At 39.9% G+C, this 18,120-nt stretch overlaps 1 protein-coding gene across 1 annotated transcript in view; it reads left to right on the top strand.

Annotated features, from left to right (window-relative positions):
- The window catches only part of SCN8A (sodium voltage-gated channel alpha subunit 8), a 179,728-nt gene that overhangs the window by 97,080 nt on the left and 64,528 nt on the right, over window positions 1-18,120 (top strand). The window contains exon 12 of the mRNA XM_049783640.1: window positions 10,353-10,485. Coding sequence (XP_049639597.1) covers window positions 10,353-10,485 — 133 coding nt within the window. The remainder of the gene's footprint in view (window positions 1-10,352; window positions 10,486-18,120) is intronic.

Genomic DNA, 18,120 nt, shown 5'->3' on the forward strand with positions numbered 1-18,120 from the left:
TATTTAGATTTTCTGTTTATCTTTTTTTTGTTATTGTTTTTTGGGCCAAAAGAACTTGGTGGTTCTTAGGGGATCTTACAACTTGATGCTCAGGAGATCGTGTGGTTGTAGGGGGAAGAACTGGGCTATCCCATGCACAGTATGTGCTCTAGGCTTTTGCCTTTTCTTTCAGAAGAAATGATTACTCTGTGTTCTTATTGTACAAATAATATCTATAAGATATATAATGGCGATCTCTTTCATTCCTGAAAATTATAACCTGTTTCTCTTTTTTGTCCTTTGATGGTTTATTTTATTATATAAGATTCATAGTTACAAAGTTGTTCATAATTTTCAGTCATACCTTTAACCAGTGCACATTTCCTGCCACCTATCTCCCATTCCCTTCCCACTCTCACCCCTGCCCTCTCCCCTGCCTGCCTCTGTAGCAGACATCTTCCTTCTCTTTGTATACTTATATACTCGAGTACAAGCCAACCCGAGTATAAGCCGACCCCCCTAATTTTACTCTAAAAACTGGGAAAACTTAGTGACTCTAGTATAAGCTGAGGTAGAAAATGCAGCAGCCACTGGTAAATTTCAAAAATAAAAATATATATCTAAAACAATTACAATAATTGAGGAATCAGTAAGTAAATAAATAAGTAAATAAATAAATACATGATTACATTTACAATATATGACTGTTTGATATACTGTATACCATTAACATACCACATTAACCATAGTATTCAATGGCAACCTTAATAAAGTGAATAAGACATTTAAGACAGTAAAGCATTGTAAATAAATGGTTAAAAATCCTGAATCGGAGCCGGAGAGATAGCATGGAGGTAAGGCGTTTGCCTTTCATGCAGAAGGTCGGTGGTTTGAATCCCGGCATCCCATATGGTCCCCTGAGCCTGCTGGGGCCGATTTCTGAGCATAGAGACAGGAGTAACCTCTGAGAGCTGCCGGGTGTAACCCAAAAACAAAAGGCAAAAGAAAACAAAATAATCCTGAATCCTTTTACTTCCAAACCCCTGATTATAAGGATTCAAGATTTATAAACATTTATTTATATGACTTTACTGCCTTAAAATGTTTTTTTATTTAATTAAATGTGCCATTGACTATTGTGGGTTAAATAGTTCAGTGGCATCCAGTTCAGTTCAGCCACCTACCTCATCAACTCAGCTGTGACTTGTGGACTGAGCTGAAGCACCACCCCTCCAGCAGACAGCAGAAGACAACTGGAGATGACATGCACAAATTTAGTGCTATTTTTCTTTTTAAACATATGGTTTGCAGTGTTGTTATTGATTGAGGTATCATGCATATCACATTAACTCCTTTCTTTTCCAGTTGTCTAGAGTGATCATTTCCAACTATCATTGTCATTGTACATTCTGCAATGAGCATAGATAGTTTTTTGTTTTTTGGTTTTTTTGAGGAGTATCCATATTGTTTTCCCAAAAGTCTATACTAATTGGCATTCCCACCAGCAGTGAATGAAAGTCCCTTTCTCCCCACATCCCTACCAGCACTGGTTGTTTTGTTCTTTGTGCTGTGTTTCAGTCTCTGGTGTGAGATGATACCTCATTGTTTTGATTCTCATCTTCCTGATGATTAATAATGTGGAGCACTTTTTCATGTGTATTTCTTCTTTGAGAAAGTTTCTGTTCATCTCTTCTTTCCATTTTTGGCTAGGGTTAGATATTTTATCCTTACTAAGCTCTACCATTACCTTGTATATCTTGGATAATATCAGGTACCGGAGCAATAGCACATCCGTAGGGCGTTTGCCTTGCACACTGCTGACCCAGGACGGCCTGGGTTCAATTCCCGATGTCCCAAGCCAGGAGCAATTTCTGAGCATATAGCCAGGAATGCCCCTGAGCATCACTGGGAGGGGTCCAAAAAGAAACAAAAAAAAAACCTTATCATATGGTATTGGGTGAATAGTTTTTCCTATTCCATTGGCAATTCTTTGTACCCTAATCATCATTTCCTTGAGGTGAAAATGCTTCATAGTTTAAGGTAATCCCATTGGTTTATCTTTGCTTCCACTTGCTTGATCAGTGGTGTTTCATCCTTGAAAATGCCTTTAACTTCAGTGTCCTGGAATGTTCTGCCTACATTTTCCTCTGTACTTTATAGCTTCAGATCTGATATCAAGGTGGGTTTTTGTTTTGTTTTGTTTGTTTTGGGTCCACATCCGGTGGTGCTCAGGGGTTAATTTTGGCTCTGTACTCAGGAATCACTCTTGGCAGGCTCAGAGGACCTGAGCCTGGGTTCTTGTTCTGTGTGCTGTGTGCCAATATGGGTTGCCATGGACCGAACCCAGATTGGCCGAGTGCAAGGCAAATGCCCTAACTGCTGTGCTATTGCTCCAGCCCCTGATATCAAGGTTTTTTATCCATTTTATTTGACTTCTGCACACTAAAGTACAGAAAGAGTACTAAAGAGAGGTACTAAAGAGAGGTCTGAGTTCATTTTTTCATGTAGTTGACCCTGTACATATTTGCATGTACATGTACATGTTTGCACGTAGTTTTCCCACCATTGTTGAAACAGTTTTCCTTACTCTACTTTGTATTTCTTGCCTTTTTATCTAAAATTAATTTATCATATAACTGAGGGTCAATCTCAGGATATTCAAGTCTATTCCACTGATCTGAGGGTCTGTCTTTATTCTAATACCATGCTGTCTTAATGACTACTGCTTTATAGTATAGTTTAAAGTTGGAGAAAGTGATGCCTCCCACCTTTTTTCTCAAGGATTATTTTAGCTATTTGTGTTTATATTTTCCATATGAATTTCAAAAGTGATCTATTTATTTGTAAAAGGTCATAGATAGGACCATAGCACAGCAGTTGGGCGTTTGCCTAGCACACGGCCGATATAGGACGGGTCTTGGTTTGATCCCCCAGCATCCTGTATGGTCCCCCAAGCCAGGAGCGATTTCTAAGCATATAGCCAGGAGTAATTCCTGAGCGTCACAAGGTGTGGCCAAAAGAGCAAATAAAATAAAATAAAAAGTCATGGTTATACTTAGGGGGATTGCATTAAATCTGTACAATGCTTTGGGAAGTATTGCCATTTTAATGACGTTAATCCTCCCAATCCATGAGCAGGGTATATGTTTTCAGTACTTTGTGTCTGCTTATATTTTGGAACAGTGTTTTGTAGTTTTCTGTATAGGTCTTTCGTTTCTTTAGGTAAGTTGACTTGAAGGTACTTGATTTTCTGAGTCACAATGGTGAATGGGATTGGTTTTTTTTTTTATCTCTTTTATTGTTTGTATATAGAAAAGTCATAGATTTTTGTGTATTGACTTTCTAGCCTGCCACTTTACTATACAGATCTATTGTTTCTAGAAGCTTTTTTGTAGAGTGTTCAGGGTTTTCTAAATATGGTGTCATGCCATCATCTGCAAACAGAGAGCTTGGCTTATTCCTTTCCTATGTGGATACCCTTGATGTCTTTTTCTGGCCTAATTGCTATGACAAGTATGTTACTAGATTGAACAGAAGTGGCAAAAATGTACAACTTTGTTTGGTGCCAGATCTTAGGGAAAGGCTTTTAGTTTTTCCCTATTGAGTATAATATTTTCAAGGACTTGTGGTAAATTGCTTTGAAAATACTGAAGAAAGTCTCATTCAGTTCCCATTTTGTTGATATTTTTATCATGGATGGGTGCTGTATCTTGTCAAATGCTTTCTCTTCGATTTATATGATCATATGATTTTTATTTCATTGATATTATATTGATTGATTTCCATATAACCATCCTTGCATCTCTGAAATGAACCCTACTTGGTCATGGTGTATGAGCTTTTTGAAGATTTGTTATATTCTATTTGCTAGTATTTTGCTGAGGTTCTTTGCATCTGTGTTCATCAAGGATATCAGCCTGTAGTTCTTTTTTTGTGATATCCCTGTCTCTTTAGTATCAAGGTGATGTTAGCTTCATAAAAATTGGACTTTATTTTTCAATTTACTGGAAGAGAGGATTGGTTTCAAACTTTAAAAGTTTTCTATAGGTGCTGAAGCAAAAGGACAGTGAGTAGGCCATTTTCCTGCACGCAACCAACCTGGGTCCAATATCTGGTGTTCCATAGGGTCCCCCGAGCCTGCCAGGAGTGATTTCTCAGTGCCTGATTTCAGAGCCTGGAGTAACCCCTGAGTGCCATCTGGTGTAGCCCCTTCCAAAAAAAATAAATAAAAGGGATTTTTTTGTTTTTTTTTGTTTTTGTTTTTGTTTGGGAGGGGCACACTTGGTGATGTTCAGCGGTTACTCCTGGCTATACACTCAAAAATCACTCCTGGCTTGGGGGACCAAATGGGACACTGGGAGATTGAACTGTAGTCCATCCTGGGTCATACGTGTACAAGGAAAACACCAATGTGCCATCACTCTGGCCCCATAAAAAATAAATAAAAGTTTTATATAATTCACTAGTGAATTCATTTAGGCCTGAGCTTTTGTTTTGGGGGAGCCTTTTGATTACTGTTTCAATTTCCTATGTAAGTTACAGATCTTTTCAGGTAATCCACACTATTTTCAGAGGTTCTGAGTCAAAGAATTTATCCATTTCTCCTAGATTCTCTCATTTTGTGGTATAAAGATTGTCAAAATTGTTGTATACGAAAATATTACTATAAGATTATTCTTTGCCTGTTGTTCCACCTTGACCTTCCAGGTGGGAGCGCTGTTGAGAGCTGAAAAATAGTTTAGGAGCGAGGTGTTCAGGGTCTTTTGGCAGAGTTTACTGGCTGGCCCCAGGGGTTTTTTGGAGCTGGTAGTAGGCTAACAAAGGACTCTCTGCGCCCAACCTTTTTTTACCCCTTTACCCTTCTGTCTATGTGGATTATTTGCTGCGGATAAATATTACCAAGATCTCCCCCACAAGGGGATAAGGGAATAAAAGTCAATTTCTCATTACTCCTGGCTTTGCGCTCAGAAGTCGCTCCTGACAGGCTCTGGGGACCATATGGGATGCCGGGATTCAAACTGGGGTCCATCCTGTGTTGGCCGCATGCAAGGCAAATGCCTTACTACTGTGCTATCACTTAAGCCCCTCCTCCCTCTTTCTTTCTTTCTTTCTTTTTTTTTTTTTTTTTTTTTTTTTTGGTTTTTGGGTCATAGGGCAGTGCTCAGGGACTACTCCTGGTTCTGCACTAGACTCAGAAATCGCCCCCGGCAGGCTCAGGGGACCATATGGGACGCGGGGATTCAAACCACTGTCCTTCTGCATGCAAGACAAATGCCTTACCACTGTATTATCTCTCTGGCCCCCTCCTCCCTCTTTCTTTGTGAATTTGCTAATGGTTTATTTTTTATAAAGAACCAACTCTTGCTTTTATTGATAAGATCATTTTTTGGCTTTCCAGTTTATTAGTTTCTGCTCTAAATTTTATTATTTCCTTCCTCCTACCTGCTTTTGGCTCTTTTATTTTATTTATTTATTTATTTTTTTGGTCATTTTTCAAGTTCTTAAGCTGTGCCATTATTACTTCCTGAAGAATGATTGCAAAACTATAATGTTTTTTTTCTTTATACTGCTTTTGCTGTGTCCCACAAATTCTGTTAACTCATGTTTTCATTCTTGTTTGTTTTTAGGAATCTTTTTTATTTCCTCTCTGACCCACTGGTTGCTTAGTAGTAAGCTGTTTAATTTCTAGTTGTTAAATTTATTTCTTTATTTCTAATTGTAATTCACTTCTGTTTTCAGCACATTATAGTCTGAGAAGATAGTGGATACAACTTCTATCCTTTTGATTTTTTGGAGGTATAATTTGTGGCCCAGCATGTGGCCTGTCTTGGAGAATGTGCTGTATACATTGGAGAAGAATTTTTATTCAACTTTTGGGGGATGAAAAGCCATATACTAAGCCTCTCTCTTTCATTTCTTCCTCATTTTATTTTATTAGAGAGAAGCAAATTGCCTGCCCTGGAGACAATAGGGGTAGGGGATGGGAGGAAAACAAGGAACAGGGGAACATCAGTGTAAGAAAGGCCACTGGTGAAGGATGGTATACATTGTATTACTGAAACCCAACAATGAACAGTTTTGTAACCAAGGTACCTAAATAAAACAATTAGGGATTGGAGCAGTGACGCAAATGGTAGGGCATTTGCCTTGCATGCACTAACCTAGGACAGACTACAGTTCGATCCCCCAGCATCCCATATGGTTCCCCAACCCAAGAGCAATTTTTGAATACATAGTCAGGAGTAATCCCTGAGCATCCCTGGGTGTGGCCCAAAAAAACAAAAATAAAATAAAATACAACAATTAAAAAAAAAACATGAAAAAAGTTTTGGCAAAGGGGCCGGAGCAGAGGCGCAAGTGGTAGGGTGTTTGCCTTGCACGCGCTAACCTCAGACAGACCTTGGTTTGATCTCCATCATCCCATATGGTCCCCCAAGCCAGGAGTGATTTCTGAATGCATAGCCAGGAGTAACCCCTGAGTATCAATGGGTGTGGCCCAAAAAGAAAAAAAAGTTTTGGCAAAAAAGCAAGTAAAAAAAAAAGTGTGATTTCCTGATGTACATAATCTGTTTATTAAGAAATGACTCTTTCTGTCTCATAACTTTTTGAGCCTAGAGTCTATATCATTTGATATTAGTATGGCTATGCCAGCCTTTTTAAGGGAGTTGTTTGCTTAAAGGATTACTTTCTGCCTTTGACTTTGAGTCTGTGTTTGCTCTGACTATTTAAATGTGTTTCTTTTAGGCAGCAGAATGTAATTTGCTGTTGGATTTTTAGTTGGTTCAATTTCTAATTCATTTTGCCACTCTGTGTCTTATTTTGGGCCAGTTCACTGTCCCACAGACCATTGGAGGGTCTGACTATAGTAAAAACAAAACTTATGAACAAATTCTTATGCCCACTGCATATATCTTATTTTGCAATGAAGAAACAAAACGGATACAAAGACAATATGTGGCCCACGGGCCATAGTTTGAGGACCACTGATTTAGTCTATTGACATTGAGAGAGATTGTCATGAATTTTATGCCATCTATTCATAGAAGTTTGATGTGTTTGTGGGGTTTGTTTCACCTTAAGTTCTTTTTTTAAATTTGGTTTTGAGGGCTGGAGTGATAGTACAGTAGTAGAGTGTTTGTCTTGCATGTGGCCACACCAGGATGGATCCCAGTTCAATCCCCAGCATCCCATATGGCCAACCCAGGATGGACCCAGGTTCAATCCCCAGCCTGCCAAGAGTGATTTCTGAGCATAGATCCATGAGTAACCCCTGCCATGTATGGTCCAAAAAACAAAACAAAACAAAAGGCATAAATAGGTGGCAAAATGATAATACACTTTCCTTGCACACAGCTGACCCAGATTTGATCCCTGGCATCCTATATGATCCCCAAGCCCACCAGAAGTGATTTCTTTTTTTTGTTTTGTTTGTTTTTTTGGGTCACACCTGGCAGCGCTCAGGGTCTCTCCTAGCTCTACACTCAGAAATCGCCCCTGGCAGGCTCAGGGGACCATATGGGATGCCAGGATTTGAACCACCGACCTTCTGCATGTAAGGCAAATGCATTACTTCCATTACCTCCGGCCCACCAAAGTGATTTCTAAGCAAAGAGTCAGGAGTAAATTCTGAACACCACTACACAAAAACAAACAAGCCAAAATAAATAAATAAAACAGACATATGTAATAATTGTTTGGGGAGGAATATCTTTTCTAGAAATAATAGAAATAAAAATATGAACTATACTATGTCATTAGAGTATCATTTAGTATATTTTGTATCATTAGAGATATTTAAAATATTTATCTGATTTTGCTTTTTTTTTTATTCAAGACCAGTTATTTTAGGCCACAGAAATCACTCAAAGGGCTGGCACACATGTTTTGCTCATGGATTCAAGTCCTAGATTCAATTCTTGGCACCAAAGATCCTTTCCAGCACTGGCAGAAACCATCCTGTACACCATTGTGTGTGACTCAAAACCAAAAGAGTTATTTTAGCATTTTTACTTTTTATTTTAAAATTTTTTTTTTTTTTGTGATGCTGGTTTCTAGGCTGGAGACTTGGGAAACTGTCATGGGGGAAGGTAGAGAAAGGAGTGCAGATGTGTGTTCTTTTTTTTTTTTTCTCTTTATTTGGATATCTTGATTACATAAATGATTGTGATAAGGTTTCAGTCCTATAAAGATCACCCCTCTTCACCAGTGCAACATTCCCGCCACCAAAGTCCCAAATCTCCCTCCATCCCACCCCCCCCCACCTGTACTCCAGACAGGCTTTCCAGTTCCCTCATTCATTCACTTGATTATGGTAGTTCTCAGTGTAGTTATTTCTATAACTGTGCTCACCACTCTTGTGGTGAGCTTCATGGAGTGAGCTGGTGTTCCAGCTCTCCTCTAATTGTCTCTGAGGATTGTTACAAAAATGACTTTTATTTTTCTTAAGACCCATAGATGAGTGAGACTATTCTGCGTCTCTCTCTCTCCCTCTGACTTATTTCACTGAGCATGATAGATTCCATGTACATCCATGTATAGGAAAATTTCATGACTTCATCTCTCCTGACGGCTGCATAATATTCCATTGTGTATATGTACCACACTTTCTTTAGCCATTCGTCTGTTGAAGGGCATCTTGGTTGTTTCCAGAGCCTGGCTATTGTGAATAGTGCTGCAATAAATATAGGTGTGAGGAAGGGGTTTTTGTATTTTAAAATATTTTAACATATTTTTTTTTTTTTTTTTTTTTTTTTTTTTTTTTTGGTTTTTGGGTCACACCCGGCATTGCTCAGGGGTTACTCCTGGCTGTCTGCTCAGAAATAGCTCCTGGCAGGCACGGGGGACCATATGGGACACCGGGATTCGAACCAACCACCTTTGGTCCTGGATCAGCCGTTTGCAAGGCAAACGCCGCTGTGCTATCTCTCCGGGCCCAATATTTTAACATATTTTTACATTTACTTTTTACATATTTACTTTATTTAACTAAATGATAATAACCTGGTTTTATTAGGTATTTTATGACATAATTTTATTAATTTATTTTTAAGATGTTAGTAAAGTCTAAAGAATTTTTATCTGATATATCCAACAAGTCAGAAAACAATAAGACACTCTTAGTTTAAAATCATTTATCAGGGCCAAAGCAATAGCACAGTGGGTAGGGCATTTGCTTGCACACAGCTGACCTACATTTGATCACTGGCATCCCATAAAGTCCCCTGAGCCTGCCAGGAATTATTTCTAAACTCAGAGGCAGAGTAACCCTTGAGCATTGCCAGTTGTGCCCCCCCAATCATTTATTAAATGGACTTTCATCGTGAATTTTTGTGGGTTTTTGTTTTGATTCTTATGTCACACCTAGCCATATTTAAGGGCTACTCCTGGTTCTGCAGTCAGGGAACAATCACTCTTGGCAGACTTAGGGAACTATAGATGGGATGCTAAGGATTGAACCCAGGTCAGCTGCATGCAAGGCAACTGCCCTACCTGCTGTACTATCGTTCTGGCCCCAGAATTTCATCCAGTTTTGAATGAATCAGTTATTTCTCATTAACCCCTATTAGACATTAGAACTTGGGGTTTAGCACTATGAAAACTATCTACCATGTATAGTAGATCTACAGAACATCAACTCAGTAAAAATGTTGAATCATTAAATACCAGAAATAAAGAGTATTTGTTGTGAGTTCTTTCTATGTTTTTTACATGATTGTCATTGTTAGAACGTAGTCATTTAATCTGATTTATTGCAAGTCATGACCATCAAACAGGAAATAGTCATTAAAAAGTGCTTCTCAAAGAAATATGTCTTCTGCTGTCTTGCGGCAGTGTTTTAAGTCATTCTTATATATGCAGATGTTTGTATAATAATTCAGTCAAGAAATCAGCAATCAGCTTTTTCTTTTTCCTTTTCTTCTACAGCTCTGCCAAAGAAACAAACAAAACCCTAAGATATACCAGATGTCTGAATCTGTAGAACAATTTGATAAAAACACTAATAAGATAAATACAAAATTTTCTTCTGCATTTGGTTTTCAATCTAAACATGACTAGGCTCTGAAAGACTTTCTAATGTAGCTCTCCGAAAGAGATGTTTCAAGATATCTAGGATCATTCTAGTGTTGATTATATTGATGTCTCTTTCCTGAATACTAAGAGTCATTAGTTATGACTTTTTGTATTCTGATGACATTCTCTGCTCATTTTATTTGTTTAGGAATTTGAAAAATGTCAGTTAATTCAAAAAAGTAAAATTTGTCAAGGATTAGTTAGATATATGAGGCATATGTTTAATTAGATAGCAGAATTACACCTTACTATCTTACTATGGCTTGAATGAAACTAACTCAATTTGATTATTTTTTCTTTAGGGTACCACTGAAGTGGAAATTAAGAAGAAAGGCCCTGGATCACTCCTAGTGTCCATGGATCAACTGGCCTCTTATGGGAGGAAGGACAGGATCAACAGTATTTTGAGTGTTGTTACAAATACACTAGTAGAAGGTATGTGCCCAGAGATGTGTCAATAAACATAAAATGTGCAGGAAATAAACATAAGGTTTGTAGAAGCATAATTCTCAGCCCTTGATCTGCCTTGTACAAAACTTGTTTCTAAACTATAGAAGTAAATTTTACCAGTTATCAAAATTAGCATTTCACATTCCTTTCCCAAATCTGAATAGAGAGAACTAAGGCTTTCAGTGGGCTGCCAGCATTTGTAAGAAATATGAGTGAGCAAGTTTTAACTGTGAGCTCTATCATCAACTGGACCCATATGACCCTCTGTGGGCCCTAAGGACACCTAAGGGTAATCCAAAGGGGCTATGACATGAGACTAAGGGCCTAATTAGTAGAACAGGATAACTGCAAGAAAGGGACCACAATAGGGAAAACATTAAAAAACACTTAGCAAGAGATTCCCATGGAAGGAAGGGAGGGAGGGAGGGGAGGGAGGGAGGGAGGGAGGGAGGGTAGAAGGGAAGGAGGGAGGGAGGAAGAAAGGAAAGAAGGAAGGAAGGAAGGAAGGAAGGAAGGAAGGAAGGAAGGAAGGAAGGAAGGAAGGAAGGAAGGAAGGAAGGAAGGAAGGAAAGAAGGAAGGAAAGAAGGGAGGAAGGAAGGAGGAAGGGAGGGAGAGAGGGAGGGAAGAAAGAGGAGATAATAGGGAAAAAAGGGAAAATGTAAACTGAAGACCTGTGAAGACAATAAGTCAAGCCCTCTGTTCAATATCGCATCTTCCTCTCTTCCTTTTTAATGTTATGTATATATTTATTGATTTATTTGGTTTGGGGGCCATATCCTGTGGTGCTCAGAGGTTACTCCTGGCTCTGCGCTCAGAAATCGCTCCTGGAAAGCTCAGGGGACCCTAGGAGGGTGCCAGGAATCAAACCCAGGTCCTGGGTCATCCTCATGCCAGGCAAATGCCCTACCACTGTGCTATCTCTCTGGCCCCTCTCTCTTCTTTTTTAATTAATTGCTCCACTTAATGTTTTTTCTTTATGGATAAATGTGTTGTGCAAGTTGGGGTCATCTAATCTGCCACTCTTCCGTACCTGCATGCACATGTCTATAACTATATTTGATGTATGAGAAGTAAGTTGAAAGCTCTCCCTTTGATGCTCAGTGCCACAGAGAAAGAGGAACCACTGTTGAATCCTAGTCTATACTTAGTATCAGGACAGAGGATTACCTGAGAGTTTTCTACTATTTCCAATATATTGAATACAATATAGTCTATATTCAGACTTTTCTTGCTCACTTTGGAGATGTATTCAGTGAAGAGTTTGTTTTCTTAAAAGATTCTAATTATGCATCAGTTTTTATCTGACTCATGTCATTGTAACTGAGTTGCTCCATTATAGATCCAGACTCCTCTTGAAGCCTAGATTACTCTGAAGATGAGTAAATCAAATCCCTGAGATAAGGAGACTCAAAATTATCGTGGCGTCCTGAGAGGAGGTCCTTTTTGAGTAATTGAATTGAAGCCCGCTTGTGCTATCTGTACATGAGTGAATTTGGGGCAAGGGTATCTGTGGTAGAGGGACAATACCTAGAAAGAAGTTTTTTTACACTGTTTACATCCCCACATGTAAGCAAAAATACTTATCTTGAAAATGTTAAGAATATTGAAAGAGGGGCCAGAGAGATAGCACAGCAGTAAGGCATTTGCCTTGCATGTGAAAGGTCACTGGCTCAAATTCCGGCATCCCATATGGTCCCCTGAGCTTTCCGGGACCAATTTCTGAGCATAGAGCCAGGAATAACCCCTAAGCATTGCCAGTGTGACCCAAGAACCAAAAAAAAAAAAAAAAGAAAAGAAAAGAATATTGAAAGAACTGCTTCTCAGCTTCCTGGACAACTATACCTTTAGTCACTAATACAAAACTTCCCAAACTTCCTTGGCCCTCTGTCCCCACCCCTTTTTCTTTTTCTTTTTTTTTTTTTTTTTTTTTTTTTTTTTTTTGGTTTTTGGGCCACACCTGGCGGTGCTCAGGGGTTACTCCTGGCTGTCTGCTCAGAAATAGCTCCTGGCAGGCACGGGGGACCATATGGGACACCGGGATTCGAACCAACCACCTTTGGTCCTGGATCGGCTGCTTGCAAGGCAAACGCCGCTGTGCTATCTCTCCGGGCCCCCCTTTTTCTTTTTGTTTTTTTTTGGGGGGGGGCCACACCCAGTGGCAGCGCTCAAGGGTAAATCTTGGCTCTGCTCAGAAATTGCTTCTGGCAGGCTCAGGGGACCATATGGGATGCTGGGACTCGAACCCATGTCCTTCCCAGGTCGGCAGCATGCAAGGCAAATGCCCTACTGCTGTGTTATCTCTCTGGCACCAACCACTGCCCTTTTTTTTGTTTGTTTGTTTTGTTTTGTTTTGGGGTCACACCTGGCAGCACTCAGGGGGGTTACTCCTGGCTCTACGCTCAGAAATCGCTCCTGGCAGGCTCAGGGACCATATGGAATGCTGGGATTTGAACCACCGTCCTTCTGTATGCAAGGCAAATGCCCTACCTCCATGCTATCTCTCTGGCCCCCACTGCCCTATTTTTAAGAAAAAAAATTCAATGTTTTCTTAGAAATCTACCTTCTTTAAGGAAACTTACATAAAGTGCTTCAGTGGCACCAAAGGCTATTGCTGCCCCACTGAGTTAGCCCATCACCCCCTGGAAATTGTAAGCATAGCCCCCTTTTGATACTATTTTAATAGAATATTTTTAAATTTGGTATCTTGAGTTTTGAGATTACAGGTAAGTAACTGTCAGAGTGAGAATTCCAAGCCAGAAATACCAGCTTAAGAAACTTGGCTAAGGGGCCGGGCGGTGGCGCTGGAGGTAAGGTGCCTGCCTTGCCTGCGCTAGCCTAGGACGGACCGCGGTTCGATCCCCCGGCGTCCCATATGGTCCCCCAAGAAGCCAGGAGCAACTTCTGAGCGCATAGCCAGGAGTAACCCTGAGCATCACAGGGTGTGGCCCAAAAACCAAAAAAAAAAAAAAAAAAAAAAAAGAAACTTGGCTAAGTGGCCAGTGAGCCTCGTGGCTAGACCACATACTTATGCTTGCAGGAGATCCAGACTCCATCCCTGCCCAAAACCGTTCCACTGCAACTCCACTGAATCCCTGAACCCTACTGACTATGCCCCCCTTCCAAAAAAAAAAAAGTGAGAGAAGCTTGGTTGGTTTTATTTTTCCAGACTGAGATCAAAAGAGAGGATTTCTCTGTACAGCATTTGAGAAAAACAAGCATGCTCCAACAGGCATATATTATCATTGACAAAGGCTTCAGAACAGGAATTGTCAATGTAGTTCAGCACTGTGCACTGAGGCCTGCATTGGCCTATCAAAATTTGATCAGGGTGGCCGAGCTGAGCTACATTGTTCATGAATGGGGATTTAGTGCTTTATTCTACAGAGTCAGCTATTAACCACTGGAATGTTAGTTTTGTCTTATTTTGTTCCCTTTCCTTCCTCTTGATCCTGTCTTCTGCTTTCTCTTTCTGTCTCCAACCTCTACATACCAGCACAAAGGTTTATAAATAAATAAATAAATAAATAAATAAATAAATAAATAAATAAATAAATGTAAAGATAGTTTAGGAAAGAGTTGAAGTTGTATTCCTGAGTATAGACTTATTTTAATTCTTCCCCTCTATTTCTAAATTTACTGCTTATAAAGTTTGTACATTTATTGCCTTTTCATACTCAGACATTTATTTTACCTGTTTTAGTATTTGACTCGCTATGTTACAAAGTTGATGACACAAAACACCTGTAAGCAAAGAACTGAATAGCTTAAATTGAATAATGTGAGAGAGTATTAAATGACATTAAGATTTCATCCTTACTTAGGTGGCTCGAGTGATAGCACAGCAGTAGGTCACTTGCTTTACATGTAGCCAATCAGAACGATCCCGGATTTGATCCCCAGCATCTCATATGGTCCCCCAAACCTGAGAGGAGTAATTTCTGAGCTCAGAGCCAGGAGTAACCCGAGTGCCATCAGGTTTGGCCCAAAAAGAAAAAAGGAAAGAAATTGTACAGTAGGTAGGGCGCTTCCCTTGCACAAGACCAACACAGGTTGTACCTGTGGCATCCCATATGGTGCCCCAAACCACACCAGGTCGCTTGTTCTGGTGTATTCTTAAGTACCAAGTCAGGAGAAACCCCTGAGCATCACTGGTGTAGTACAAAAACCAAAAATGTAAAAATTTATAAGCAACCTTGAATAAGCAATCCTGCTTACTCCAAAGATTTAAGTAATTATAACAAAGAAGAAGATTCCCAGTCTACCTCATGACTTAGAAACCTCTATGGGAAATTTCTGAATTCACTAAAAAGAAAATCCTGCCTCTGCATCATCCTATTCTATTGCAGACAGGCCCCCCAGAATCCAATAAGCATAGTAGAATTCAGTCAGGAGGCTGGAGAGATAGCGTAGTGGTAGGATGTTTGCCTTGCACGCGACTGACCCAGGACAGATTAGGGTTTGATTCCTGGCATCCCATATGGTCCCCGAGCTAGGAGCGATTTCTGAGCACAGAGCCAGGAGTAATCCCTGAGCACCACCGGTGTGGCCCAAACACATCCACAAAAAAAAAAAAAAAGGCAGTCAGGAGAGCCATAAGTAACACCAGGGAACAAACCCAAGGCCTTATACCAATGTGAGTTCCATCTCTAATTCATTCTTTTGTTATTGAACTAACAAGCATCAAGTATGTGTCAATGCAGTTAATTGTGTGTGTGTGTGTATGTGTGTGTGTGTGTGTGTATGTGTGTGTGGTATTACCATTATGTTATGTTTGTAAGCTCTGGGAATAATGACCTTTATTTATCAGCATATTCAAAACTAGCACATTGTAAGTGCATGATTTATTTGAATTAAAAAGATCCCCTGTCCTCAGAAATCTGATGTTCTCCTAGTGCCACCATCTTGGTGAACCTTTATGAGACCTTCTCTAAAATTATTTACCAGTACTCTGATCACTGAGACTTATAGTACCCTCTCAATAAAATGACTGGGGCAAGGGGTAGAGTGACAGCACAGTAGTAGGGTATTTGCCTTGCAAGCTGCTGACTCGGGACAGACCTGGGTTCGATCCCCGACATCCCAATTGTCACCCGAACCTGCCAGGAGTGATTTCTGAGCACAGCACAGAGCCAGGAGTAATCCCTGAGTGCTGCCAGGTGTGGCCCCAAAACAAAACCAAACAAAAAAGATCAGGAAAGGGAGCCAAGCAATAGCATAACTGGTAGGGCGTTTACCATTGCCAACTTGGATTCAATATGGTCATCCCATATAGTCCCCTGAACCCATCTGAGCCCATCAGAAGTGATTCCTGAACCCAGAGCCAGGAGTAATCTCTGAGCACCACCAGATATAGCCCCAAAACAACAACATCATCAACAATGACCAGGAAGGTTTGGAGCAATAGTAAGGCATGCATATGTGCAGCTGACCCAGGTTCTATTCCTGTTGTCCCATAAGGTCCCCCAATCCCACCAGGAGTGCTTCCTGAATACAGAATCAGGAGTAATTCCTGAATACTACTAATTGTGGCACCCAAAACAACAACAACAACAACAACAACAACAAGACGAGGAAGAAAGTTAAGAGAAACCACATAATCCTTCTGACATCTCCCCCTACTTGTTATTTCCCCAGATCAAATACGTAGGGAGTTTAAGAAATGTGGAGTCAGCAATAACACTCAAAGTTGTAAGTCACTTTATAATTGATTCTTATTCAACTAATTGAACTGTTCTAGATCCTAAATTTCATATTGACGTCCTTTTTATGGAAAATTTCCCTGAGGATCTCAGGAAATATAGATGAGAGAGCTCTGGGTAGGTCTTCCTGTGACCCATAGGGTAGGAAATCCCCTTCCAGTGCCTGGGGGAGGCTTGGAGCCCTTTTCATTGTTAAACATTACAATTTTGTCAACTGTCAGAAATGTTAACAATCGCTGTTTCAACTTCCATCTGCAGGTGAGCAGCAGACATTTGGAAAAGGGAAGAAATAAAAGGGAACTGAACCAAATTTCCAAATATGTACTATAAGAATTTATGGAAATAAGAGAACCTTTTCGTTTTCTTTTTTGGGGAAGAAAACTAAATTTACCTTGGGAAGGGAGGGAGTTCTGTGAAGAATAAGCCAAAGCAAATTTTCTTCACAGACTTCCTTTCCCACGCAGACTCCCACATGACGCTTACTGTGGCCCTTAAATCTGAAAAACCAAGGCAACCATTTTCTTAGCAACCAAGGAGCCAATCAAAACCTCAGGTGAAGCACCCCTTCTAAAATAAAGCCATCACCATGGGCACCATCCAGCTGGTTGGGGAAAGAAGTAAACCAATAGGAAGCAGCCATCTTGTTCTTGGTGAACTGTTGGGAAACTTTCATTTTTGGACCTTGATTTATCTGATGTCAAAATTATGGGTAGAGTGGACAATTCTGTCATATCCAACCCCTTAACAATCTTCTCTTGCCTCTAAGGTTTATCATGTTGGCAGATTTACAAAGTTATCCCTCTTAATAGAAGATTTCCTCTTAACAATCTCCCTGGAGCAGAATCTGTATATTTATCATTTTGCTATAACATTTGATACTTAATTTAAGGAGAGAATTTTGCTTCCTATGGCCTCATGCCTAGGTTGTTGAGTTACAGCTGAACAGCACTCTGCTTAACCATCTTTTATAATCTGCTTTGTAAGCACCCCTAGAGAGTATCCTAGTTTAGCGATTTGCCCTCTATGTCTGGAGAAGAAAGTTGATGAGATTGTGCCCCTAACTCATTTCTGCCTTGATTAGAACAATTTCAGTCTTACTGTTTCACATATTGAGGATCACACAACATCTTATTAGGAAATAAAGCAGGTTCTGCTTCTAAAAGAAGTGAAAGGGGCCAGAGATGTAGATCAGTAATAAAATATATACTCCATATTGTGAGGCCCTAAATTGGATCTCTAGCCACAATAAATAAATTAGGAGACTTAAATAAATAGAGAAAATAAAGCAAAAGGAGAAAAGGGAAAGAAAGGAGAAACTAGAGCCAGAGGTATAATCCAATGGGCTGGAACACATACAAGAAGCCTAGGTTTGATCTCTGATATCTCATTGTCTCTGAGCACTGAGAGAAATGAACCCTAAGCCCTCAGCCAGTAGTAGCTTCTAGACTGCTAGTTATAGCTCAAAACCTGAAAAAGTAAAAGAAGGATATGAGAAACTGAGAAAGGAAAAAGAAAGAAATGAATTCATGAATGAGAGTGAAAATGAGTGAAATTTTAGGAGGAAAGAGGAAGAAAGGAAGTGAATGGGGGGGAGGGTCAACGATAGCACATCAGTCAACACAGGTTGTGTGGCCAACACAGGATGGACCCTGGTTCAAATCCCGGCATCCCATATGGTCCCCCGAGCCTGCCAGGAGCATCTTCTGAGCACAGAGCCAGGAGTAACTCCTGAGTGTCACCATGTGTGACCCAAAAACAAGCAAACAAACAAACAAAAAAAGTGAATGGGGAAAGAAAAATTTTGTTTCTGTGTCCATTTCCTGACTTGCACTTCTTTGAAAACATAAAATATTCTCCACTTGATGGTTTGAAGATGTTTTTTTCTGCTGGTGGAGATTATGATACAATGTATATCACTGT

This window comes from Suncus etruscus, chromosome 11 (genome assembly GCF_024139225.1).
Source record: "Suncus etruscus isolate mSunEtr1 chromosome 11, mSunEtr1.pri.cur, whole genome shotgun sequence".
NCBI lineage: Eukaryota > Metazoa > Chordata > Mammalia > Eulipotyphla > Soricidae > Suncus > Suncus etruscus.